At 41.1% G+C, this 26,840-nt stretch overlaps 1 protein-coding gene across 3 annotated transcripts in view; it reads left to right on the forward strand.

Moving 5' to 3' along the window:
* The window catches only part of LOC128017690 (solute carrier family 2, facilitated glucose transporter member 4), an 83,696-nt gene that overhangs the window by 47,356 nt on the left and 9,500 nt on the right, over positions 1–26,840 (forward strand). Inside the window, exons 1-2 of one of the 3 annotated variants that reach the window (XM_052603139.1) lie at positions 13,908–14,411; positions 21,622–21,737. In XM_052603139.1, the coding sequence (XP_052459099.1) occupies positions 21,645–21,737 (93 nt within the window). In that variant the 5' untranslated portion in view covers positions 13,908–14,411; positions 21,622–21,644. Of the gene's footprint in view, positions 1–13,907; positions 14,412–19,939; positions 20,272–21,621; positions 21,738–26,840 lie in introns of those variants that run through there. The other 2 variants (XM_052603138.1, XM_052603137.1) reach the window with 2 other exon arrangements.

Here is a 26,840-nt window from a genome sequence, read left to right on the forward strand (position 1 = left end):
TACTCATAAATACGCCCTTCGTTTCCACACTCTGGCTGCAACTAGCGGATGGAACGAGCGATCCTTACTAACCACCTATCGGCTGGGTCTTGCACCCCAACTCCGTCTACAGCTGGTCGCATTGCATGACAATATGGGGCTTGAAAAATTCATACAGCAATCTATCAGATGTTCAGATCGTATACAATCTTATCAGTCCCATTCTAACGCATTGAATCTGGCAAACTTACCGCCGCTGAGCGACAGAGGAGGCTGACCCGAGGTCTTGTGGAGCCAGTAGACATGTTAAGTTGAACTGTCCAATCCATCCCATATGAACATCGGAGTGTTTTCCATACTGATGATGAAAAAATGCATCCTCTCCCTATTTGTGTCCAGTTAACCACCCACACATCCTCTGTTTCAGTTCACGCTCTCATCGACTCCGGGTCAGCAGGAAATTTAATCTCGGGGACCCTCTGTCTCCAGCTCCGTACCGAAGCCTCATCCAGTATTTACCAGATCCAACCCATAACCAAGTTCATCAATGCACGTCCACGTATTCACCAAAAATGTGAGACCATTACACTTCAAATCGGAGCCTTACACAAAATAGATATTCAGCTGCTGGTTCTGGAGTGAGCCAACGTGGATGTCATACTTGGGCGGCCGTGGCTGGTGAAGCACGATCCCATCATCTCTTGGGGCTCCGGGGAAGTGATAAAGTGGGGCAAAGAATGCTCATATCAAGATGTTTCCCAATTCTTCCTCGACCGATTCCGAATCCTATCCCAGTCTACGCCATGTCAGTCGAAAGTCCACTCGATAAGCAGTCCATGAAGATTCCTGACATCTACTCGTCTTTCCAAGACATCTTCTGCCCCAAGAGAGCTTCCCAGCTACCACCTCATCGGCCATGGGAACTGATTTCAAATGCCCCATTGCCCAGAGGAAAGATCTACCCGTTGTCACTGGCAGAGACCAAGGCCATGGAGGACTATATTCAGGAGGCTCTCAGTCAAGGGTATATTCAGCATTCTACTCACCCGCAGCATCCAGTTTCTTTTTTGTGGCCAAAAAGGATGGAGGGCCATGGCCATGCATTGATTACCGGACTCTTAACCAAAGCACCATCAAATTCAAATATCCCCTTTCTCTCATCCCTGCGGCCCTCGAACAACTTAGATCTGCTACCATCTTCACTAAGCTGGACCTCCGCATCGCTTACAATCTGGTGAGAATACGTGAAGGGGATGAATGGAAGACCGCTTTTGTGACCCCTACTGGCCACTATGAATATCTGGTTATGCCCTATGGTTTAGTCAACGCCGCTTCCGTTTTCCAAAACTTCATACATGAAGTCCTCCAGGAGTTTCTGCTTCGCTTCGTGGTCATTTATATAGATGACATCCTCATCTATTCCCGGAATGAAGTCAAACATCGTCACCACGTTATGGAGGTCCTCCACACACTAAGAGCACATCACCTCTTCCTGAAGGCCAAGAAGTGATAATTTCATCTCCCATCAGTCCAGTTCTTGGGTTATGTCACTGACCAACAGGGGGTCCGCATGGATGAGAGGAAGGTGGCTGCAGTCCCTACCTGGGCAGAACCCACCACGATCAAATAACTCCAGAGATTTCTTGGATTCGCCAACTTTTAAAAGACGTTTCAAACGAGGCTACAGTATCATCACCACTCCTCTCTCCAACTTACTCGAAGGTAAACCGAAGAATCTTCTCTGGACTCCTGAAGCGGCCGCAGCCTTCCAATCCCTCAAATCCGCCTTCACACAAGCTCCACTCCTGATGCATCCAGACCCAGAACTCCCTTTCGTCGTGGAGGTTGGCGCCTCGACTTCCGGAGTCGGAGCCGTCCTCTCTCAACATCATGGGACACCCAAATTACTCCATCCATGTGCCTACTTCTAACCGAAGCTGAGCCCGGCGGAGAGGTATTACGATATCGGTAACCGAGAACTCTTGGCCATCAAGCTCGCCCTGGAGGAGTGGCGACATCGGTTGGAAGGGGCCATCCATCCATTTCAAGTGATCACTGACCATAAAAACCTCCAGTACCTCTGTGACGCTAAACGACTCTGTCCCCGTCAAGCCAGGTGGTCATTGTTTTTCTCAAGGTTCCACTTCTCCATTACTTACTGTCCTGGCCCTAAGAAAAGTCCCCAACACCTACCTGCAGGAAAGCTCCATCCCTTGCCAATCCCTAACCGTCCCTGGTCACACCTAGGAGTTGACTTCATGACGGACTTACCTTCGTCAGATGGAAACACCTGCATCCTCGTCATAGTAGATCGATTCTCTAAGTTCTGCAGACTATTACCACTGAAAGGTCTCCCCACTGCCCTGGAGACCGTCGAACTTCTCTTCAATCACGTCTTTTATGGGATCCCAGAGGATATTGTATCAGACAGAGGACTCCAATTCATATCCCGGGTATGGATGTCATTTTTTAAACTCCTAGGTGTGACAGTCAGCCTCTCCTCTGGCTATCACCCTCAGACCAACGACCAGACGGAGAGGAAAATCCAGGAAGTGGGCGATTCCTCAGGACCTTCTGCAATGGTCACCAGAACTCCTGTAACCAGTTTCTGGGCTGGGCGGAGTATGCCCAAAATTCACTGCGGCAACCCATGACAGGCCTCACACCATTCCAGTGTATCCTTGGATTCCAACCCCCACTATTTCCCTGGGATGGTGAACCATCTGAGGTCCCCGCAGTGGATTACTTGTTTCGGGAGAGCGAGAGAGTCTGGGACGAAGCTCACCACCCTCTGCAGACGGCAATTCGCAGATCCAAGAAAGTCGCTGACTGGAGGAGGATTTCTGGCCCAGTCTATGTTCCGGGAGATAAGGTTTGGCTCTCCACTTGCGACATTCGTCTGCGACTCCCCTCCAAAAAACTCCCAGGTTTGTTGGCCCCTTTACCATCCTGGAACAGGTCAATACTGTCACCTTTAAAGTCCAGCCACCACCGCGATACAGAATTCACCTCACATTTCAAGTCTCCTTGCTCAAACCCTTTCACAAACCTCTTATTCCCTCCACAGAACCTGGGCATGAAGAGGAACCCCCTCCCCCCTTGATGCGGGAGGAAGGGTCCGTTTACTCCGTTCGAGAAATCCTGCAGTCCCGACGATGCGGTGGTCAATTGGAATATCTTGTCGATTGGGAAGGATACGGACCAGAGGAAAGGTGTGGAGAGTTGACATCCTAGATCCCACACTCATGGAGGAGTTCCATTCCAACCATCCTCAGTACCCTGCACCTCGTGGATGAGGGAGACCACCACACCGCCGGAGACCTCAGCCCTCAGGAGCTTGCCCTGGGGAGGGGGGTAATGTCATGGATTGGCCAGGTTCCTCCACCACAATCACCCAGCGATCACAGTCACCTGAGTTATGACAATACACACCTGCACTCCATCAGCCACTCTGCTTCATAAGCACACACCACGCACCTTTCATTGTCCGGGCTCGTTTGTTCGAAGCGGACTCATAGTGCTTCTCTCTCCGAGTGTCACTAATCAAATCTTCTTGTGATTACTTACCAGTATTCGCTGACGATCCCATTCTGTCAAGATCCTCTCTCCAGGAGTGTGCGAGCCGTAATCCAGTCAGTCCTGTCAGTGGTGCGTGTGTGTGTGCCATCGATCTGTCATCCACCACAACCCAAGTTGAAATCCATCCTGGCAAGCGCCTTCCGCTATTCCTGCTAAGGAAAGAACTGTCATCCATTCAAGGATCGAACTCAAGGATTCCTCACACCAGAACTCTGACACTCACCCATTCCTGCACGTCCATTCATTCTGCTACTCTGCTGTTCATAATAAACCACCTTCACTATTGTTTACCTGGTTGTCCGTCTGCTTCCTTAACAGATACGGTCTAAATCCTGACTGGAAATCCATTTTTCTCTTAAGAAGGAATATAATTGGAGGATACTACCATTTCTAGTATCTTGGACAGAAAAGGGAGATTCGAGATTGGTCTATAATTAACTAGTTCTTGGGGGTCAAGTTGTGTTGTTTTTTTTTTTGATGAGAGGCTTAATAACAGTCAGTTTTAAGGTTTTGGGGACATACCCTAATGACAATGAGTAATTAATAATATTCAGAAGAGGATCTATAACTTCTGGACTCACCTCTTTTAGGAGCTTAGATGGAATAGTGTCTAACATGTTATTGGTTTAGATGATTTAACAAATTTATACAATTCTTCCTCTCTGATAGTAGACAATGAGTGGAACTGTTCCTCAGGGGATCTATAGTGAACTGTCTGATGCGATACTGTAGCTGACGGCTGAATGATTACATTTTTATCTCTAATAGTATCAATTTTAGAAGTAAAGTAGTTCATAAAGTCATTACTGCTGTGAAATGTCAACACTTGTTGAGGCTTTATTATTAATAAATTTTGCCACTGTATTGAATAAATACTTGGGGTTATGTTTGTTTTCTTCCAAAAGAGAAGAAAAGTAATCGGATCTAGCAGTTTTTAATGCTTTTCTATAGGATAGGGTAATTTCCTGCCAACAATACGAAATACCTATAGTTTTGTTTTCCTCCAGTTGCGCTCTATTTTCCAGACTGCTCTCTTTAGGGTGCGAGTATGCAACTGTGTTTAAAATGCTAGAAAATAGAGAGTCCGTAGTTTTTCTTACATCATCCAGTTATTCTGAGGTTTTGGATTTGCTAAGGAATTCAGATACATCAGGAAGATTACTTACAAAGCAGTCTTTTGTGGTAGAAGTGATGGTTCTACCATACTAATTGTGGCTTTAATGAAGTTTGCACAAAACTAAATAATGATATCATCACTTGGCTACATAATTTCAACATCAATTCCATATGATGGTATTAAATCTAGAGTATGATTTCGACAATGAGTAGGTCCTGAGACGTTTTGTCTAACCCCAATAGAGTTCAGAATGTCTATAAATGCTGATCCCAATGCATCTTTTTCAGTATCAACATGGATATTAAAATCAGCAACTATTAAAACTTTATCTGCAGCCAGAACTAAATCAGATGTAAAATCAGCAAACTCTTTAATAAAGTCTGTATGGTGCCCTGGTGGCCTGTATACAGTAGCCAGTACAAACATCACGGGATTTATCATTAAAATTTGTTTCTCTGGATAATGTTATATGAAGCACCATTTCTTCAAATGAGTTATACTTGAAGCTTGCCCTCTGAGAAATCCTGAAACATTGTTATAAATTGAAGCAACACCTCCCCCTTTGCCTTTTGGATGTGGCTCATGTTATAACAGTAATCTTGGGGGGTGGACTCATTTAAAATAATGTAATCATCAGGTTTTAGCCAGATTTCTGTCAAACAGAGCACATCTAGATTGTTTTTTATTTGATGAACCTCACTTAAATTGTTACTCTTAATTTGGTTTGGACGATTTTTGTATTTTCTAGTTTGGGGAACAGTCTCTATAGTGTGATATCCAGGTAAAATAGTCTCTATGTGCTGAGAATTAACCTACCTCTGTGACGTGAGGCAGCTAAAAGACGGTCAGTTTAGCCAGTCTGTATGCTTCCTGACCTGGGCCCCAGTTAGTCAAGTATAAACTCTAAGACTATGTGCCATATTTCTAGAGAGAAGAGCGGCGCCACCCCAGGATGGATGAAGACAGGTCTCTTTTCAACAGGTCAGTTCTGCCCCAAAATCTCGTCCAGTTGTCTATGAAACCTATGTTATTCTGTGGGCACCACTTAGACATCCAGCCATTGAGTTATGACAATGTGCTATGCATCTTGTAACCACGGTAAGCACGGAGGGGACCAGAGCATATTACAGTGTCTGACATCGTGCTGGTAAGTTCACACACCTCTTTAATGTTATTTTTAGTGATCTCCGACTGGCGAAGTCGAACATCATTAGTGTCGGCATGAATAACAATCTTACTGTATTTACGTTAAGCATTAGCCAGCACTTTTACATTTGCAAAGATGTCAGGCTCTCTGGCTCCTGGTAAACATGGTAAACATTTAAATATGGTGGCTGGTGTCTCTATATTCACGCTCCGTACAATAGAATCGCCAATAACTAGAGCACTTTCATCAGGTTTCTCAGTGGGTGCATCACTGAGTGGGGAGAACCTGTTTATTGTTTTGATCGGAACAGAAGAGCGGCACTTAAGGCACTTAAACAGTCCAGTACATCATAATCAAACATATTTTTATATTGAAATAATGGAGATTTCTGTCCCACCCCAGACTGGTTGCTGCATGGCGCCTCCCTGGCCATCCGTATTGAAAAACATCCTGGCTCTGCCACTGTGTATTAAACATCATAAACACATCTTTTATATCTATCTATATATATCTATCTATATATATCTATTTATCTAACTAATTACTTTTGAAATAAATTAAATCAAAACAGTAACATGATAACTTTTAAAAGGAGTAGTCGGAAATCAGTAATTTGATAACATTTTCAGAGTAACCAACACTGATCACAGAATATTTGTTTTCAGCAGCACTTGTTTAGATTAAAAGTAGACATGTCAAGCGTTCTATAGATATATCTCTCATGTCTCAGCACATCTTCTTGGGGTGAATTATGTCTTATTCCTCTCAGCGCGAAGCAAACAGTAAAATAAAATTAAATAAACTAACATTGTCGCTGCTTTGTTTTTTGTGGTATGGGCGTATACATGCCACGCACTTCATGTGGTACATTATAATACTATAATACTCAATACCATGCTCAGCGCGTGGGCGTGGTTGCATTATATATAATAAAGGGAGATGTGAAAGTCGCGTTGTTTTCATATGGATTACTTTATCACAGAATATTTGTTTTTGGTTGATTAGTTTAAAAGTAGACATGTCAAGCTTTCTATAGAATTAACCTCTCATGTCTCTTCTATGAGTATTCACTGAGTTACAGTTAATTTTAATGACACGTTTCTAAATGAAGATCACTGCAGACCAAGGCTGCAGACAGTTTTCTTTATTTTATAAATGCACAAAGTTTTGTTGTTATTATGTGTGGATACAAATAAAAGTAGACCCTTTACAGATTTAAGTTATTTTTGGGGTTATCAAGAGAAGATGCCTCAACACGCGTAAACACGGGGCTCGACTCCAGAGGGTTAAAGAGATAGGTCTTTAATCTAGATTTAAACTGCAAGAGTGTGTCTGCATCCCAAACAATGTTAGGTAGGTTATTCAAGAGTTTAGGTGTTAAATATGAAAAGGATCTGTCGCCTGCAGGTGTTTATGATATTCTAGGTATGATCAAATTGCCAGAATTTTGAGAATTCAGCGGACGTGGAGGACTATAATGTAATAAGAGCTTGTTCAAATACTGAGGTATACTGTCCATGTCCAGAAAGATAATAGAAACATCATCAAAGTAGTCCATGTGACATTAGAGGGTCAGTTAGATATTCAGCATTGTCTTCTCTTGCGGGTTTGTTGTGAGCGCGTTCACAAGACTGCAGTGATGCTGCTGTGACATACAACGCTGCTGATGTGTTATCTTTGTTATTGGGCACACTAGAAAACACGTCAGCAGCATCGTCGTCAATTGTCACAACAGTTGCACTCACAACAGACCAGGAAGGGAAGACAATGCTGAATAAAGTCGTAATTTTTGTTATTTTCCATGCTTCAACAAATTCTAACTGACCCTCTGATGTCACATGGACTACTTTTATGATGTTTTTATTTCCTTTCTGGACATGGACAGTATACCGTACATACATTTTCAATGGAGGGACTGAGAGCTCTCAGACTAAATCTCAAATATCTTAAACTGTGTTCTGATGATGAACGAGGTCTTACGGGCTCGGAACGACATGAGGGTGAGTCATTAATGACATAATTTTCATTTTGGGCTGAACTAACCCTTAAACTCTGCAGGAAAATTTCTCTGATTAGTGTTAATATTTCACTTGTGTAGAGTTAATTTACATTTATAATAGTGAAAAAAAATATCTAATTTTAAAACCCAATTGGTGTACATCTCAGAATAGCGTTATAAATGGGAATAAAAACAAAGTGTGCCTTAAGAAGTTTGTTCAGTAAAAAATAGAATTTGTAGTTTTTGTATAAAATATTGTTTTCTGTTTGATTAGACATCCTTCTCTTGTGGACTGCTTCCACTTCCTGACTGCAGGTGTCGCTGTTGGAAAGTGTTTTCTTTACTATCTGTTGGCCTTCTGTAGCTAATCGTAGCTCCGTGTAGCTGTTTTTATTTTATTTTTATCTTTCTCTAGAATCTTTATCTTACTATCACTCTCTGTTTTTTAAAGTGATCAAATATAACTTAATTCACACCATATTTCTGATATTATCGATCAATCTTATCAGATTAATTTTGATCGTTCACTTTTATTTTATATCCGTGAGTGCAGTACACCTGCAAACCGTTAGCACTCGTTAGCTTGTCATTAGCGTTTTCATTCGAACCTATCGCTGTTTTCTTTTCTCCTCTCCTCTCTCTTGCTCCAGTTATTCACAAGTTCATCAAACAACCGCAGTAAGAATATTTCATCAAGCACGGTGAGTAATGGCTTCTCCTGCTATTGTTATTTGCACCTCTTGCCACATGTAAAGTTTATCCATCTCTGTCGCAGATGAGGGATTCACATGTGATAAATGCAGGGAAATATTTAGGCTGACAGAGGAGATTTCAGAATTAGAGACACGCATCCAAACTTTAATTGAGGACAGTAAGAATGTTAGGGCTCTAGATACGGCTTTGGATGCATCTAGCTCAGGGATTCCTGTACATTCTTCGGTTCCGGCGACAGAGCCCCTGCAGCAGGGCAACTGGGTGACAGTGAGGCAGCATAGTCATGGGTCAAAACACCGCTCTTCTGTTCCGATCAAAACATTAAACAGGTTGTCCCAACTCAGTGATCCACCCACTGAGAAACCTGATGAAAGTGCTCTAGTAATTGGTGATTCTATTGTATGGAACGTGAATATAGAGACACCAGCCACCATAATCAAATGTTTACCGGGAGCCAGAGCACCTGACATCTTGGCAAATTTAAAAGTGCTGGCTAATGCTAAACGTAAATACAGTAAGATTGTTATTCATGCCGACGCTAATGATGTTCGACTTCGCCAGTCGGAGATCACTAAAAATAACATTAAAGAGGTGTGTGAACTTGCAAGCACAATGTCAGACACTGTAATATGCTCTGGTCCCCTCCGTGCTTACCGTGGTGACGAGATGCATAGTAGATTGTCATCACTCAATGCCTGGATGTCTAAGGTGGGTGCCCACAGAATAACATAGGTTTCATAGACAATTGGACGAGCTTTTGGGGCAGACCTGACCTGCTAAAAAGAGATGGTCTTCATCCCTCCTGGGGTGGCTCCACTCTTCTCTCTAGAAATATGGCAAATAGTCTTAGTGTTTATACTTGACTAACTGGGGCCCAGGTAAGGAAGCAGACAGATTGGCTAAACCGACTGTCTGCTAGCTGCCTCACATCACAGAGGTCAGCTAATTCTCAGCACATAGAGACTCTTTCACCTAGAGATCACACTTTAGAGACTGTGTCTGTTCCCCCGAACTAGAAAATACAAAAAACGTACAAAACTATTTAATTGAGGTAAATGGATAAATATGGATAAAAAAATGATAAAGCTTGGCTTATTGAATATTAGTGACTAGTGACGAGACATACAGCCAGGTATGGTGACCCATACTAGGAATTTGTGCTCTGCTTTTAACCCATCCAAAGTGCACACACACACCCGGAGCAGTGGGCAGCCATTTATGCTGTGGCAGCTGGGGGTTCAGTGCCTTGCTAAAGGGCACCTAAGTCATGTTATTGAGGGTATAGAGAGCGCTGTACATTCACTTCCCCCACCTACAATTCCTGCCAGCCCGAGACTTGAACTCACAACCCTTCGATTACGAGTCCGACTCTCTAACCATTAGGCCACGACATTCCCCCTTTCAGATCCCTTTCTACGAAAACACTTTTTGTAAATAATATGATCACTGATCATAATATGGATATGCTCTGTTTGACAGAAACCTGGCTAAAACCTGATGATTACATTATTTTAAATGAGTCCACTTCCCAAGATTACTGTTATAAACATGAGCCGCGTCTAAAAGGCAAAGGGGGAGGTGTTGCTTCAACATTTTCAGGATTTCTCAGAGGGCAGGCTTCTAGTATAACTCATTTGAACTAATGGTGCTTCATATAACATTATCCAGAGAAACAAATGTTAATGATAAATCCCCATTTATGTTTGTACTTGCTACTGTATACAGGCCACCAGGGCACCATACAGACTTTATTAAAGAGTTTGGTGATTTTACATCCGAGTTAGTTCTGGCTGCAGATAAAGTTTTAATAGTTGGTGATTTTAATGTCCATGTTGATAATGAAAAAGATGCATTGGGATCAGCATTTATAGACATTCTGAACTCTATTGGGGTTAGACAACACGTTTCAGGACCTACTCATTGTCGAAATCATACTCTAGATTTAATACTGTCACATGTAATTGATGTTGATATTGTTGAAATTATGCAGCCGAGTGATGATATCTCAGATCATTATTTAGTTTTTTGCAAACTTCATATAGCCAAAATTTTAAATTCGACTTCTTGTTACAAGCATGGAAGAACCATCACGTCTACCACAAAAGACTGCTATTTAAGTTATCTTCCTGATGTATAACTTGATGATGTAACATAAACGGTGGACTCTCTCTTTTTTAGCACTTTAAATAGAGTTGCTCCTCTACGTTTAAGGAAGGTTAAGGAAAACAGTTTGACACCATGGTATAATGAGCATACTCACACCCTAAAGACAGCAGCCCGAAAAATGGAGCACAGCTGGAGGAAAACAAAATTAGAGGTATTTTGTATTGCTTGGCGGGAAAGTAATCTATCTTACAGAAAAGCATTAAAAACTGCTAGATCAGATTTATTTTCTTCTCTTTTAGAAGAAAACAAACATAACCCCAGGTATTTATTCAATACAGTGGCTAAATTTACGAAAAATAAAGCCAAGTGTTGACATTTCCCAACACCACAGCAGTAATGACTTTATGAACTACTTTACTTCTAAAATCGATACTATTAGAGATAAAAGAAGGAAGGAAGAATTGTATAAATTTGTTAAATCATCTAAACCAACAACATGTATGTTAGACCCTATACCATCTAAGCTCCATCTAAGAGGTGCTTCCAGAAGTCATAGATCCTCTTCTGACTATTATTAATTCCTCATTGTCATTAGGATATGTCCCCAAAACCTTCAAACTGTCTGTTATTAAGCCTCTCATCAAAAAAAACACAACTTGACCCCAAAGAACTAGTTAATTATAGACCAATCTTGAATCTCCCTTTTCTGTCCAAGATGCTAGAAAAGGTGGTATCCTCACAATCATATTCCTTCTTAGAGAAAAATGCTATATGTGAGGATTTCCAGTCAGGATTTAGACCGTATCATAGTACTGAGACTGGTCTCCTTAGAGTTACAAATGATCTGCTCTTATCATCTGATCGTGGGTGTACTTCTCTATTACTTTTATTGGATCTTAGTGCTGCGTTTGAAACAGTTGACCACAACATTCTTTTGCATAGACTTGAACACTTTTTTGCCATTAAAGGAAGTGCATTAGCATGGTTTAAATCGTACTTATATGACCGCCATCAGTTCGTAGCAGTGAATGGAGATGTATCATATCGATCACAAGTGCAGTATGGAGTCAAGGCTCAGTACTAGGGTCGCTACTCTTCACGCTTTATATGTTACCCTTGGGAGATATCATCAGGAAACATGGTGTTAGCTTTCACTGTTACGCTGATGATACTCAGCTCAATATTTCTTCACAGCCCGGTGAAACACACCAATTTGAAAAACTAATGCATAGTCGATATAAAAAACTGGATGACGAGTAATTTCTTACTGCTAAATTCTGAAAAAAACAGAGGTGTTAATTATACCTAAAAACTCTGCCTGTAATAACCTAGAACACTGTCTAAGACTTGATGGTTGCTCTGTCAATTCTTCGTCATCAGTTAGGAACCTAGGTCTGCTATTTGATCGCAATCTTTCCTTAGAAAGCCACGTTTCTAGCATTTGTAAAACTGCATTTTTCCATCTCAAAAATATATCTAAATTACGGCCTATGCTCTCAATGTCAAATGCAGAAATGTTAATCCATGCATTTATGACTTCAAGGTTGGATTATTGTAATGCTTTATTGGGTGGTTGTTCTGCATGCTTAGTAAACACACTACAGCTAGTCCAAAATGCAGCAGCAAGAGTTCTTACTTGAACCAGGAAGTATGACCATATTAGCCCGGTCCTGTCAACACTGCACTGGCTCCCTATCAAACATCGTATAGATTTTAAAATATTGCTTATTACTTGCCATGAAAGTGCGCTACCCTGATAGCACACGTATATCTCGGAGACGTCTATCTGACGTGTGCATTTATATCTACAAGATGTATATTTTTGAGCGTTTGCTCATTTGCAATACATCTATAGGACGTTTCCTTTTAGATGTCAAATAGATTTCCATTAGATGTCTTTAAGATGTTTATGATTTGGAATGTATGTAAAACTGACATCTGAAAGACGTCTGTCAGACAGCAGATGCTTTCCAGATCAAGAGATCTTTAACAGACATCTTGTAGACGTACGTGTGCTATCTAGGTAACAAGGTGACGCCGTTAGGCCGCCTTGATGAGTGTTATCTTTCTGACCATACCCCTCCAGCTCAGGTGTGCCTTCCATTTCTGCCTGATCTCCATACAGAGATCGAAAAAAATCAGACTGATCGGCTAAGATACCTGGATAGAAGCGAGGGCCTTTTTCCTATCAGGCCCCCAACATTTGGGCAGGGATAAGAGGAATCAAGTACATTTGACGTGAGTAAACACATTTCTCTTGTTCCACAATTCAGAGAGGCTGAAGTTGACTCATATTTTAATGTATTTGAGAGAGTTGCCTCCATGCTTCATTGGTCTAGGGATGTGTGGCCGTTGCTGCTCCAATGTAAGTTAACGGGAAAAGCTCAAGAAGTATGTGCTGCACTATCTTTGGAAGATAATTTAGACTATGATGTTATTAAAACCGCAATTTTGAGGGCTTATGAGCTCGTGCCGGAGGCATACAGGCAGCGATTTAGGAATTACAGGCAGTTACAGTCTTCTTGTATATGGTGCCTCAGGTGATGCTCCCCTCGCCAGAGGTTTGTAAAATTTGAGCTTGCCTCTCCCATGCGGTTCAGCACCTCTGTGATGCTTAGGAAACTTTAGGTACACACGCTAAGATCTGTGTACTTTCTGAAAAATACATGGTGGTTAGTGTGCATGTTAACACACTGTGCACTTTCTGAAATCCTATACGGTAAGGGTTACGCGCTGCACCTCATTCCCTTTCTTGAGAGGATTAGACCTTGGTTCCTTGGGCTCCATTCAGCCATTGTATTTGTTTATACATTTCAAGCATCATTTCCCTCAACATGAGGGGCTATTTGGGTGATTCTTGTGGTAGTTTAGCAGCGCTCCCCTTTTCCAAGAAGGGTCGCCTATGAGTGCACTACTCTGAATTCTGAGTTCTCCTCTAATATGAGACTGAGTTCTCTGTTTTGTTTTGTTTTTCCCCAGAGCACTCCAGCATTATTTCTACAGATCGAGTTGATGACTCTCAAACATAATGTTTTGAGATGCACCATTCCATCTAACTGAGTTGCTCTATCAGATTTCCATGACAGCCATCTCCTTAGAACAGTATTTGAAAATTCATGCTATGGTAAGTGTGCACGTGAAGTCTTTGTGCACTTTCTGAAATCCACAATGTGGTAAGTTCACATGCTAGTATTCTGCGTTCTTTCTAAAATCATATATGGTGAGGGCTTTGTGCGGTTGCCTCGTGCCCTTTCTTGAGTTGGTAAAAACTCTGTTAATTTTGGGTGCAACTCCACCTATGTATTCTTGTATACCTAACAAAACAGGGTGATGCCACTAGGGATCTGTTGAGACAGCTCCTTCCAGGCAAGTCTTAGTATAAAATGCTAGGTTCTTAGCCGTATCCCTTTAAAGGAATCTTTCCTGATTCCAAGCCTTCAGCGCTACCCCGGGTCGAGGCCCTAGCTATTAAGTTGGGTATTGTTACGTCCCACGTGGACTTGTGTTTCTCTTTGTCCTTGTGTGTGTGTTCATTACTTTCAGCTGGTGCTCATTGGTTGGTCGGCAGGTGTGTCGTTACTATCACACACGTCATAGAAGCTGGTGGACCAATCCGATGGCGCGCTGCCGGGTTTAAAAGGCCCATTCACAAGAAGCACGGAAGATTGTTCTTTTGCCAGATTTCAGCCAGCTCATGTGAATTGATCTGTTCCTCTGCTCCAAAGTCATGAACTGTTGTTAATGTTTGAGTTATGCCTAGTCTCTCTGATGTGAGTAATACTCCTTCGTGTTTGTTAACTCTGACGTTGTATTTGCTTGTGCGTGTAACATAATCTGTTTAGCGCATTTTGTGTGTTGCTACTGAGTTTATTCTGCCGATTGTGGAATGTACAGCGTGAACCAACGGTAGGCAGTTTGTTGGAATTGTTAGCTAGGCGGAGAGTGATCGCCACTGTTGTATTTATGTTTGTTAGTTAGAATAGTTTATCTAAGGCGGCAAATCCGCTGAAGATTTCGGGGTTTATTTCTACATTTTACTTTGCTAGTTAGTTTAGAGGTTGGGTAAACTAGCTATGGTATTTATGTTTTGATTGTTTAATTACTTTGGCGACACTCTTGTATTCTATTCTTTATTAATATTTTCATCTTTTATATTGTTTGTTTTGGTCCTGGTAACTGCATCCACTAAAGATTAAACGTCTTGTATTATTGAAGTCTGGTCTTTCTGGTTGTTTTTTTCTGCTTGCTTTCATAGCAACAGTAACTCACGCAAGTGTTGCGCAATCATCCCGTTTAACATCTTTGAACACGTAACATTTGGTGGTGGCAGCGGTGGGATATTCCTTTAATGGGATATTTTCTCTCTCTCTTGGGATGAGTTTTGTGAGTGCTGTTGCTGTGTGCAGGTGGAGCAACCATGAGCGAGGTATTGTTTGTATGAAAAGGGAGTGCAGGTTTTGGACCCTATAAAACCATTTATGAGGTTACTTTGGAGTTTGGTGTTTGTGGTGGTAAGTTCAATTAGAATGGCTGATTTTGATCTGGTTAGTTTTGCGAGTGCACCAACTGTTGAACAACTAGATAAGTGTAGGAAGGATGATTTATTGAGCATTGCTGATCATTTTCAAATTAAAGTTTCTAAACAGCAGCTTAAGCGTGAAATTAAAAACGTGGTAGTACAGGAGTTGAGGAATTTAGGTGTGTTGAAGCTGGCTGACGGATCTGAGATTCATCCTCTGAGCTCTGAAGTTTGCCCCTCAAGTAAAGAGGATGAGAATGAGACTGGGGAGGCGGAGGGTGCCGAAGCCAAGGCAGTCTTGCCGCCCTTCGAACCTTTTTCTCCGACTCTGACTGGGTCTGGAGATGAGGCGCGCCTCCGAGTACGTTTGGCAAGAGCCCAACGGGAAGAGAGTGAGAGGGCAGAGGATCGTAGAGCTCAGTTCGATTTGCAACTTCAAGTCCGCCGTCTGGAAATAGAGGCGGACACACAAGTCAGGTTGCGTGAGTTGGAGTTAAGAGTAGCCCGAGACACACCGGTTCCCCGTCTGCTCTCTGTGTCATCTGATCAACCTGTGCAGTCGGCTGCTGTTGCGTCAGGTGCGAGTTCAAGTACATTTGACGTGAGTAAACACATTTCTCTTGTTCCACAATTCAGAGAGGCTGAAGTTGACTCATATTTTAATGTATTTGAGAGAGTTGCCTCCATGCTTCATTGGTCTAGGGATGTGTGGCCGTTGCTGCTCCAATGTAAGTTAACGGGAAAAGCTCAAGAAGTATGTGCTGCACTATCTTTGGAAGATAATTTAGACTATGATGTTATTAAAACCGCAATTTTGAGGGCTTATGAGCTCGTGCCGGAGGCATACAGGCAGCGATTTAGGAATCATAGGAAAGTTTCAGATCAAACGTTCGTTGAATTTGCACGAGAAAAGAGTATGATGTTTGATAGGTGGTGCACATCGAATAAAGTGTCAGATTTTCATGCTTTACGTGAGTTGGTTTTGTTAGAGGAATTTAAAAATTGTACTCCTGAGCGTATTGTGGTAAATCTTAATGAGCAAAAGGTGACATCATTGTCCCAGGCGTCTGTTTGTGCTGATGAGTTTGTGCTGACTCACAAGGGTGTTTTTACTCCTGCTCCCACTGAAAAGGTTTTGTCTGTTCCTGCTGTTTCGAAAGATCAATGGCGTTCGAAAAATATTCCAAAAGCTAAGGAAGGGAGGGATTGTTTTTACTGTCGTAAGTCGGGACACCTTATTGCTGACTGTTTGGTTTTAAAACGCAAGGAGCAGGGTGTCAGTACTAAAAGTGTCGCCTTTGTTAAGACTGTTGAGCGCACGGACTGTGAGAGTCGTGATGACTTAGGTGTTAGTTATCAGCCTTTCCTGATGGAAGGATTTGTGTCTGTTAGTGAACAACCTCTGGATCAAGTCAAGGTGACTATGTTGCGGGATACAGGGGCAATGCAGTCGTTTATAGTGGCTGATACATTACCATTCTCTGAGCTTACTTTTTGCGGAAGTCACGTGCTAGTACGTGGTCTCGAAATGAGTACTATGAAGGTTCCTTTGCATCAACTTTATTTGAAATCTGATTTGTTTTCAGGACTTGTGAAAGTTGGAGTGCGTGATAGTTTACCAGTGCATGGAGTGAACTTCATTCTTGGTAATGATATAGCAGGAGGTAAAATTTTTCCTCTGCTGGAAGTCTGTGATAAACCTGTTTTGTCGGATAACACTGATGAATTGTTAGAGAACTTCCCTGAGGTTTTTTCTGTTTGTGCTGTGACACGAGCACAAGCTCGTAAATTCGATGATGTAGACGATTTATCCTCCACTTTCATGGTACCTACGGTTGGGAACGATGTTCTGCTGGCTGAGATCGGTAAGCCCGATGACAAAGTCATTGTTTTGAAGCCAAATGATTTAGAATTACAAGTCACTAGTGAGAAAATTATCGCAGCTCAAAAGGATGATTTTTCTCTGCAAAAGTGTGTTTCCTCTGTCGTTTCTGTGGAGGCGGCACGGAAGAGGAGAAATGCTTACTATATGCAGAATGGGTTGCTGATGCGTTGGTGGTGTGCGGATGTTGGGGGTGATTCGGATTGGACTTCTGTGGTCCAAATCGTCATTCCTACGTGTTATAGACATTTAGTACTATCGCTGGCTCATGATCATGATTTGTCTGGGCATTTAGGTATTAAGAAAACGTACCATCGAATTCTGAGACACTTTTTTTGGCCCAGAATGAAGGCTGATGTGGCCAAATTTTGTAGAACATGTGTGACATGTCAATTTTCAGGTAAGCCAAACCAGGTGATTCCGCGTGCACCGCTTGTTCCTATACCAGTGATGGGAGAGCCTTTTGAGCATGTTATTGTGGACTGTGTTGGCCCCCTACCTAAATCAAGATCTGGTAATCAATACTTGTTAACAATAATGTGTACAGCGACGCGTTTTCCCGAAGCGATACCACTGAGGAAAATTACGGCGCCGGTGATTAGCAACGCGCATGTAAAATTCTTTTCAATGTTTGGATTACCGAAGATTGTGCAGTCTGATCAAGGTACCAATTTTTTGTCAAAGATTTTTACACAAGTGTTAAAGACTTTGAACATTTCTCACAGAATTTCGAGTGCCTACCATCCAGAGAGCCAAGGAGCTTTGGAACGGTTTCATCAGACCATGAAAGCGATGTTACGCCGGTATTGTATGGATACGAGTAAAGACTGGGACGAGGGGATACCTTTAGTTTTGTTTGCTGCTAGAGAAGCAGTACAAGATAGTTTGGGATTTAGTCCTGCTGACCTTGTTTTCGGTCATACTGTGAGGGGTCCTTTAAAGATGCTTAAAGAAGATATTCTAGATAGCCAGTCGAGTGCTACAACCACGGTGCTGGATTACGTGAGTAAATTTCGTGAGCAACTGCACAAGGCTTGTACAATGGCACGAGAATCATTACTAAAAGCTCAGGTGGCAATGAAGAACAAATTAGACCGTAAAACTGTTCAACGGCATTTTAAGGAGGGTGATCAGGTGCTTGTTTTATTGCCTGTATTTGGTTCTGCCTTGTCGGCACGATTTTCAGGTCCGTATGAAGTGATTAGAAAAATGAGTGATACTGATTACGTGATCGGTACTCCAGATCGCCGAAAGAAATCACGTGTGTGTCATGTAAATATGCTGAAGGCATATCATGTTAGAGAGTCATCGCAAGATGTTCTGAAAGTTAATGAGTCGAGTACATCTTGTGCTGCTGCGCTTGCGTGCGAGACATTGGATTTCACTGCTATGCAGGACAAGGAGGATGATGGAGTTTTGGTACGACACACAAATCAGCAGTGCGCCAGGTTGAAGAACTCTGAGGTGCTGGCTGATTTAGATTCTCATTTGTCTCATCTGTCCGAGTCTCAAAGAAATGACGTGAAAAAAGTAATTCATGACTTTCCTTTGTTATTTAATGATGTTCCTTCTCGTACTACTATTCTGCAACATGACATTGACGTGGGTAATGCCGCCCCTATCAAGCAACATGCTTATAGAATGAATGTTTTTAAACGTTCTGTGATGAGATCTGAAGCTGAGTATTTGTGTGAAAATGGTCTAGCTAAGCAGAGTTTTAGCCCATGGAGTTCCCCGTGTTTGCTTGTGACTAAGAATGATGGATCCGCTAGATTTTGCACGGATTATCGAAAGGTAAACGCAGTAACTGTTCCTGATTGTTTTCCCCTACCTCGTATGGAGGACTGTGTGGACAATCTGGGGTCCGCTAAATTTGTCAGTAAATTAGATTTACTGAAAGGTTACTGGCAGGTGCCTTTAACGTCACGTGCATCTGAAATTTCTGCTTTTGTGACCCAAGATGATTTCCTGCAATATTGCGTTATGGCGTTCGGCATGCGCAATGCCCCAGCCACATTTCAAAGGCTTATTAATATTGTGCTCGAGGGTGTCCGAAACTGTAGTGCGTATTTGGATGATCTTGTAATTTATTCACCTAATTGGTCCGCACATGTCTCAACGTTGAGAGAGGTATTTGACCGCCTGGATAAAGCTTCACTGACATTAAATTTGGCCAAATGTGAATTTGGTCAAGCTACAGTTACGTATTTGGGCAAAGAAGTGGGTCAAGGACAGGTAAGACCAATAGAGGCAAAAGTGACTGCAATTGCAGAGTTTCCAGTTCCTGCTACACGCAAGGAACTTCGTAGATTCCTTGGGATGGCCGGTTATTACCGGAGTTTCTGCAAGAATTTTTCTACTGTGGCCAATCCTCTGACGTCACTCCTTAGCCCTTCATGCACTTTTCTGTGGAACAATGAGTGTCAGAATGCCTTTGATAATGTCAAAGCTTTACTATGTAGCACACCTGTTTTATCAGCTCCTGATGTTGAACGAGCTTTCAAACTTGAAATCGACGCAAGTTCTGTTGGTGCGGGGGCAGTGCTGGTGCAAGAAGACGCTCAGGGTGTTGACCATCCAGTATGTTACTTCTCACGTAAGTTCAATAAACATCAATTGAACTACTCTACGATTGAAAAGGAAACATTGGCCTTACTATTGGCGTTACAGTACTTTGATGTATATGTGAGTTCAACCATTTTGCCTGTAACCGTTTTCACGGATCACAATCCTCTAGTGTTTTTAGGTCGCATGTATAACCAGAATCAGAGGCTGATGCATTGGTCTTTGATGGTACAAGGGTACAATTTAGTAATTGAACACAAGAAAGGTTCGGATAATATAATTGCGGACGCTTTATCCAGAGCTTAGGCTAATGTGCCCTTGTACATCTTACAGGATGAAGAAAAAAATTATTTTTTCTTTTTTTTAGGGGGGAAGTGTTACGTCCCACGTGGACTTGTGTTTCTCTTTGTCTTTGTGTGTGTGTTCATTACTTTCAGGTGGGGCTCATTGGTTGGTCGGCAGGTGTGTCGTTACTATCACACACGTCATAGAAGCTGGTGGACCAATCCGATGGCGCGCTGCCGGGTTTAAAAGGCCCATTCACAAGAAGCACGGAAGATTGTTCTTTTGCCAGATTTCAGCCAGCTCATGTGAATTGATCTGTTCCTCTGCTCCAAAGTCATGAACTGTTGTTAATGTTTGAGTTATGCCTAGTCTCTCTGATGTGAGTAATACTCCTTCGTGTTTGTTAACTCTGATGTTGTATTTGCTTGTGCGTGTAACATAATCTGTTTAGCGCATTTTGTGTGTTGCTACTGAGTTTATTCTGCCGATTGTGGAATGTACAGCGTGAACCAACGGTAGGCAGTTTGTTGGAATTGTTAGCTAGGCGGAGAGTGATCGCCACTGTTGTATTTATGTTTGTTAGTTAGAATAGTTTATCTAAGGCGGCGAATCCGCTGAAGATTTCGGGGTTTATTTCTACATTTTACTTTGCTAGTTAGTTTAGAGGTTGGGTAAACTAGCTATGGTATTTATGTTTTGATTGTTTAATTACTTTGGCGACACTCTTGTATTCTATTCTTTATTAATATTTTCATCTTTTATATTGTTTGTTTTGGTCCTGGTAACTGCATCCACTAAAGATTAAACGTCTTGTATTATTGAAGTCTGGTCTTTCTGGTTGTTTTTTTCTGCTTGCTTTCATAGCAACAGTAACTCACGCAAGTGTTGCGCAATCATCCCGTTTAACATCTTTGAACACGTAACAGGTATGTAGCTTAGGCCTTTGGTTGTAAGGGGGTACTGTCACAGACAGCCGTTTAAATGTCCCAGGGGCAACTCCCATGGAAATGGTAGAGTTGGTACTTAGTGTTCGCCATGATTCTGGCCTGCACTCCCCTCAGCATGATGGCGTGGGTATAACTGTTCCCTATAGCGCCCCCTAGAGGACACAGTTCAAAGTTCCCTTGAAAGGGAACGTCTTAGGTTGTGAATATAACCATGGTTCCCTGAGTAGGGAATTGAGACACTGAGTCCTCTAGCTCCCTTCCATGCTTTGAATGCAAGCTTCAAATGAAGAAGTGAATTACATGTTCTCCCGGTGCCTGTTTCTAGTCGCGCGGGTAGTAACATCAGAGGCTGTCGCCGGCCAACTTGTTGGTGTTTTTTTCAATGTATGCTTCAGACACTGGTCTTGACGAGGTTTCCCCATAGCTACCCCTAGAGGATGCAGTGTCCATGGAACCATGGTTACTTTCATAACCGCCGACATTTTCTAAGGACCTCAGTTTCTGTAACACTACATTTCTTAAGCATTTTCATAAAAGTAAAGGTATTATATTTAATTAACATTGACAAAAAAACATTTTTATAATGATGAACAGATTAGTTAATGTTTAGTCAAAACTTTTGAAATGTCAAGTATGCACACACATAAATCAGCATTTTGGATTTGAAAAGTCAGCTTTTTCATCAACTGCATGTTTAAACATTAAAATAGAAAATGTTAAAATGTTATTTTAAAGTGTAATAATATTTCACATTATTACTGTATTACTGTTTTCTTTATAAGGGTTGGCTTCAGGATTGGTGCCCATGTATGTTGGTGAGATCGCCCCTACCACTCTAAGAGGAGCTCTGGGCACTCTGCACCAGCTGGCCATAGTCACTGGCATTCTTATGGCCCAGGTACAGTAAAGTCACCTTTATTTATATAACCCTTGCACTTTACAAATTGTTTCAAATAATCTTTACAGTGATATACAGGAAAATAATGATTCAATGATGCAAACAGAATTTAATTCTACTGCAAAGCAGCTCTAAAAAGACAATAGTAAACAGTTATTCAATTGAAATCAGTTAATTGATTGAATAATCAATTATGGAATGAGTTAAATTAATCTATAAATCACCACTGGAGAGAACAGAGATGTCATCATCCAGCTCACTTCAGTTTTCATTCAATAGTGCTCTTTGCAGCCATATTAATATTATCCTCAACCAAGCAAGACAAAAGGCGACAATGCCAAGCGAATCAAACTCTACTGGAGACAGAAATGGAGAAAAAAAAAACTAGGAAGAAACCAGACTCAGATGTATTCCTTGAATTTAAGAATACATCATGCCAGCTTTTGGCGGGGGGAGTTGAAGGGGTGGACTTATTAGGCAGTTAGGGCGACTGCCATGAGATCCCAAAAGCCAAGGGGCCACCTAAAATGCTTTTCATATACGAGATGTGCATTAAGCGCGGATATGCAAATGGTTGCTGTTTACGGTGTTTATTACAACGACAACCGTCTGCATGCCGGAGTTGAACATGCTTCTTATGTATCCTGCTTGTAGCAAATGAAAATATTATGCTTCTAAAGCTGACTGCTGCACAAGCATGAGATCTTTCTTTGCCAGAGCGTGCATTTCTCGCTTTCTTCGTCTGCTCTGTACAGTGAGTGGCCGAAAGGAGCTGTGCTTTCAGTTAAAACACAGATATGTTGCTTCTCAAATTTTACATGCAAAATAGCGAAATCACAGCACAGCTATTGTTTTTATCTTGTCTGTAGCCTATTTGATTTTATCAGATAACGGCATGATTTTAAATCAGGAATTTTGTGCAGGTTAATGTCTTGGAAGGGAGAGCTGATTAGTCTTAATGGGTTGCGTTTCAATCACTATTTCTTATTCATCGTTTTGAGAATTTAGTTGCATCAAAATACAGGATATGGCACAGAGAGGCAAACAAATGTAATAATAAATAAATAATAAATGTACATTTTGCATGTTCAGAAGAAGTGAGCTGCCTTGTCTTGCGGAAATACAAATAGGTTTTGTACTGTAAGTAAATTGCTCAGTGCAAAGAAAGAGAAGTACTAAGAATGTGGTTTTTGTTTTTTTCCCCCACGTGTCTAATAGACATGAACAAGTTCTTTGAAAAACATCTATGACATATGAAGCATGTCTACTCTTCATGCTCTGTTAACGATGGTTTCACTAATAATAAACATATATTACATAAAGCATCCATATCTGTCAATGCCCATGTCAAGGCCCGGTTTCACAAATGGGCCTTAGAAGAAAATGTTTCAGGTGTGCATCTTAACACATATTTTAAGATATATCAGAGCAAGATATTTTCAGTGGTGACAGCTCAAACATGTATTTTAGACTGCGACTAGCTTAACCCTTGTCTGTGAAACTGGGAGGAAAACTATTTGTCACAGATAAGGAGAGTGGACCCAAAAGCAGAAGGCAATTTGACAACGATTAATGGTGAGACTCAGTTCATCAAAGGAACACAGGTAGCCGTTTGGCGGGATAATCCAACAGAAGACAGTCTCAGTCCAAAGGGAACAGAAAGTCTCTCAGCAGTAATGCAACAGAAATACACGGTCAGGACCAGCAATGGGAAAACCCTGGAGGTAGAGAGAGAGAGAGACTGGGTTCGTTCTGAGCACAGGAATGCCAAACCGTGGACCACTCACGTAGCTGGAGGATGGACAGAGCAGAGGCGAGGTAACAATACAGTTAGTCAGGTACACATATCAGACAGGACACGACATGACTAGACAGAGGTAAGAAGGCCGGTAACAGGTACGTAGCATTCGGCAATAATCTAACAAAGAACAGAGGACAGGAAAGCCTAGAAATAGAGAGTCTAATCAGAGAAGGTAGGAAACAGGTTTGGAGAGAGTGTAGAGATGAGATGATGGGAAGCAGCTGAGGATGAATGGGATAATGAGCGAGGATGTGTGTGCGTGGAAGGAAGTAATAATGAGTGTTACCAGAAGAGGGAGGAAGAGAATAAGAGAAGAATACCAGGATCATGACACTATTAATTTATGGTACATTTAGAACAGATAAAAATGTGTATTCATGAGTTAACTTTTGATATTCATGTGATAAATCGCAATTATATATTTTAATTGATTGACAGCCATAAATTAAAATGAATAAAATGTAGACTTATGCTGGTAACTCATCAGTGGACTTTCCTCTTCAATATAGGCTATATTTTTTCACACTTTTCTCATTCTTACTAATTCACGTTTTTATATGAATGAACATCTGAAGGGATCTGTTTGCTTTCAAAAAAAGTTTCGATCAAAATGTAAATTTTCCCTGATTAACTGTCATTTATGAGCTGAGCTCCTTTGTTTACAGCCATTACTGGGGAAACCACTATATTTCTGTCCTTGCAAAAACACCTCCTACTGGCAGAGAATGAATGTGCATTTTCAATAATCCAGTGTGCAGTTTTTTGTTCAGACTAATGTGAAAATTCACCCACATAAATCAGTTTTAAATTATGTAATAATTTATACTTTAAAAAGGGGTTTAACAGGTACAGTTGTGAGGTTTATGATTTATAATTTATTTAGTTTTTTTTTTTACTTGTAACTCAACGGTAAATCAATTACTATTTCATGGTCTACAACATGAAATAATGAAATTGTCTGCTAAATGAATAAATGTAAATTAAGGAATCCCATTGTAACATGTACATAAAAAATGCAGAAACACTGGACTCAATGTGGCACCATTGTGCAGCAGCAAGCATCAAGACAAAAAAAAGGATCCTCAAGGTTGATCTAGGTAAATATGTGCAAATGTATAGGGCCACATTCCTATATTTGCCTGGAGCCTCCAATTCACTAAATCCGCCCCTGGTCTGGTTCTTGTGTGGTCTTTCCTGAGGATCTGTCCTGATGGCTATCTGTTTGACAAGATCTTCAAAGAGGATCTATATCTATGGCTCATCTAGTTTTCATTGCATTATAAGGTCTTTGTTAGCCTATACAGTTGAAGCCACTAGAAAAAAAAGAAAGAAAATATTAATGTGGAGAAGATCTTGTTCACATCAAAACTGAAACCAAGCCGTTCACACAGAATGCATTTTTTGTAAAATTTCTAGAGGGAAACCATTGTACTTTGCGTCTCGCACAAGAGTGTTTACAAAGACATGTAAAATTAATTTAAGTTCATCTTTTTAAAGATCTCGATCACTGCATCTCATGTTTTTAAATAAAAAATAAAAAATTCTGTGTGACTGGCTTTCTGCCCTTTAAATGTAACTATTCATGCATACATTACACTGTTTTTTTTTTTTTAATAGTTGTTTAAGCAACTTTATTATAATTGGTCTATAAACATTATTTTAAATATTATGATTTTTTTTTTTTTTTTCACAGTCATGTTTTCTAATGCTTTGAATAAACATGCATTGGTGATGTGGCCTCAGGAGAGAAGCCAAAAGCTTTTCTTCACCCTAACTGAAATTATGCATTTTAAATTTGAATATAATTCAAATTTTGATAATATTTAAGTACAAACTTCAAATTTAGTTTTTCAGCCATTTTGACAGCCCTGGTGTAGATGCTATTCCACTTACAATGTAACAAGTTCATTGGATGTTAACCAGCACCCGTCATTATGGGACTCACAGCTGAAAGTGCCCTACTTGACAGAAAATTGCAATAGTTCCTTACTTTAGTGTGTTACACATATAATTTTGGTGTCTTTGGAAAGAAGACCCTTTGGGCTTTTTTTCATCATCCAGAGTTGATAATGCTCAAAAAGATTAAAAGTTTTAGACACTGAAGTTCCTTTAAATATAGCTGTTTTATTATGAAAAAAAAATATTAAAAGTTTTTTTTTATTTAATTTTATTATTATTATTAATTTATTTTATATAAAAATATATTAAGTCCGGACCATCAGTCAGGTGGTTGCTATGAACATAAAACCAACCAAAAACATTATAGGTCCAGTATAGGAAACTGTTATGCGAGAGGTTTCCACCTAACCTCGATCAGGTGGTGAGCTGGTGGTTATGGTGGTCATCTCTGTTCAGTTAAATAGTGTCTGTGCATTTATTTGCAATCAAGTCAACGATATCGCTGTAGATGAAGTGACCCCAACTAAGCAAGCCAGAGGCGACAGCGGCAAGGAACCGAAACTCCATCGGTGACAGAATGGAGAAAAAAAACCTTGGGAGAAACCAGGCTCAGTTGGGGGGCCAGTTCTCCTCTGACCGGACGAAACCAGTAGTTCAATTCCAGGCTCCAGCAAAGTCAGAAATGTGCAGAAGAATCATCTGTTACCTGTAGTCTTGTCCCGGTGGTCCTCTGAGACAAGGTCTTTACAGGGGATCTGTATCTGGGGCTTTAGTTGTCCTGGTCTCCGCTGTCTTTCAGGGCAGTACAGGTCCTTTCTAGGTGCTGATCCACCATCTGGTCTGGATACGTACTGGATCTGGGTGACTGTAGTGACCCTCTGATCTGGATACAGACTGGATCTGGTGGCTATGGTGACCTCGGAATAAGAGAGAAATAGACAAATATTAGCATAGATGCCATTCTTCTAATGATGTAGCAAGTACATAGGGTGTTATGGGAAGTTTTTCCGGTTCCGGTTTACCTAATTAATGCAGCCTAAAAGTCCTTTAACAGATTTGGATATTAAAAGCATATTAGTATGTTACGTGTAAGCCAGGTTAAAGATCTAAAGGGTCTTTAATCTAGATTTAAACTGCAAGAGTGTGTCTGCCTCCCGAACAATGATAGGTAGGTTATTCCAGAGTTTAGGCACCAAATAGGAAAAGGATCTGCCGCCCGCAGTTGATTTTGATATTCTAAGTATTATCAAATTGCCTGAGTTTTGAGAACATAGTGGACGTAGAGGATTATAATCGTCCCCTTGGAATTATAAGGTTCTATCTGACATTTTTGTCAAAGTTGAGTTATTCACTTATTCTCATTCTGTGTCAACGTATTTACATTATATGATAGATTTTTTTAA

This window comes from Carassius gibelio, chromosome A7, assembly GCF_023724105.1.
Source record: "Carassius gibelio isolate Cgi1373 ecotype wild population from Czech Republic chromosome A7, carGib1.2-hapl.c, whole genome shotgun sequence".
Classification (NCBI taxonomy): Eukaryota; Metazoa; Chordata; class Actinopteri; order Cypriniformes; family Cyprinidae; genus Carassius; species Carassius gibelio.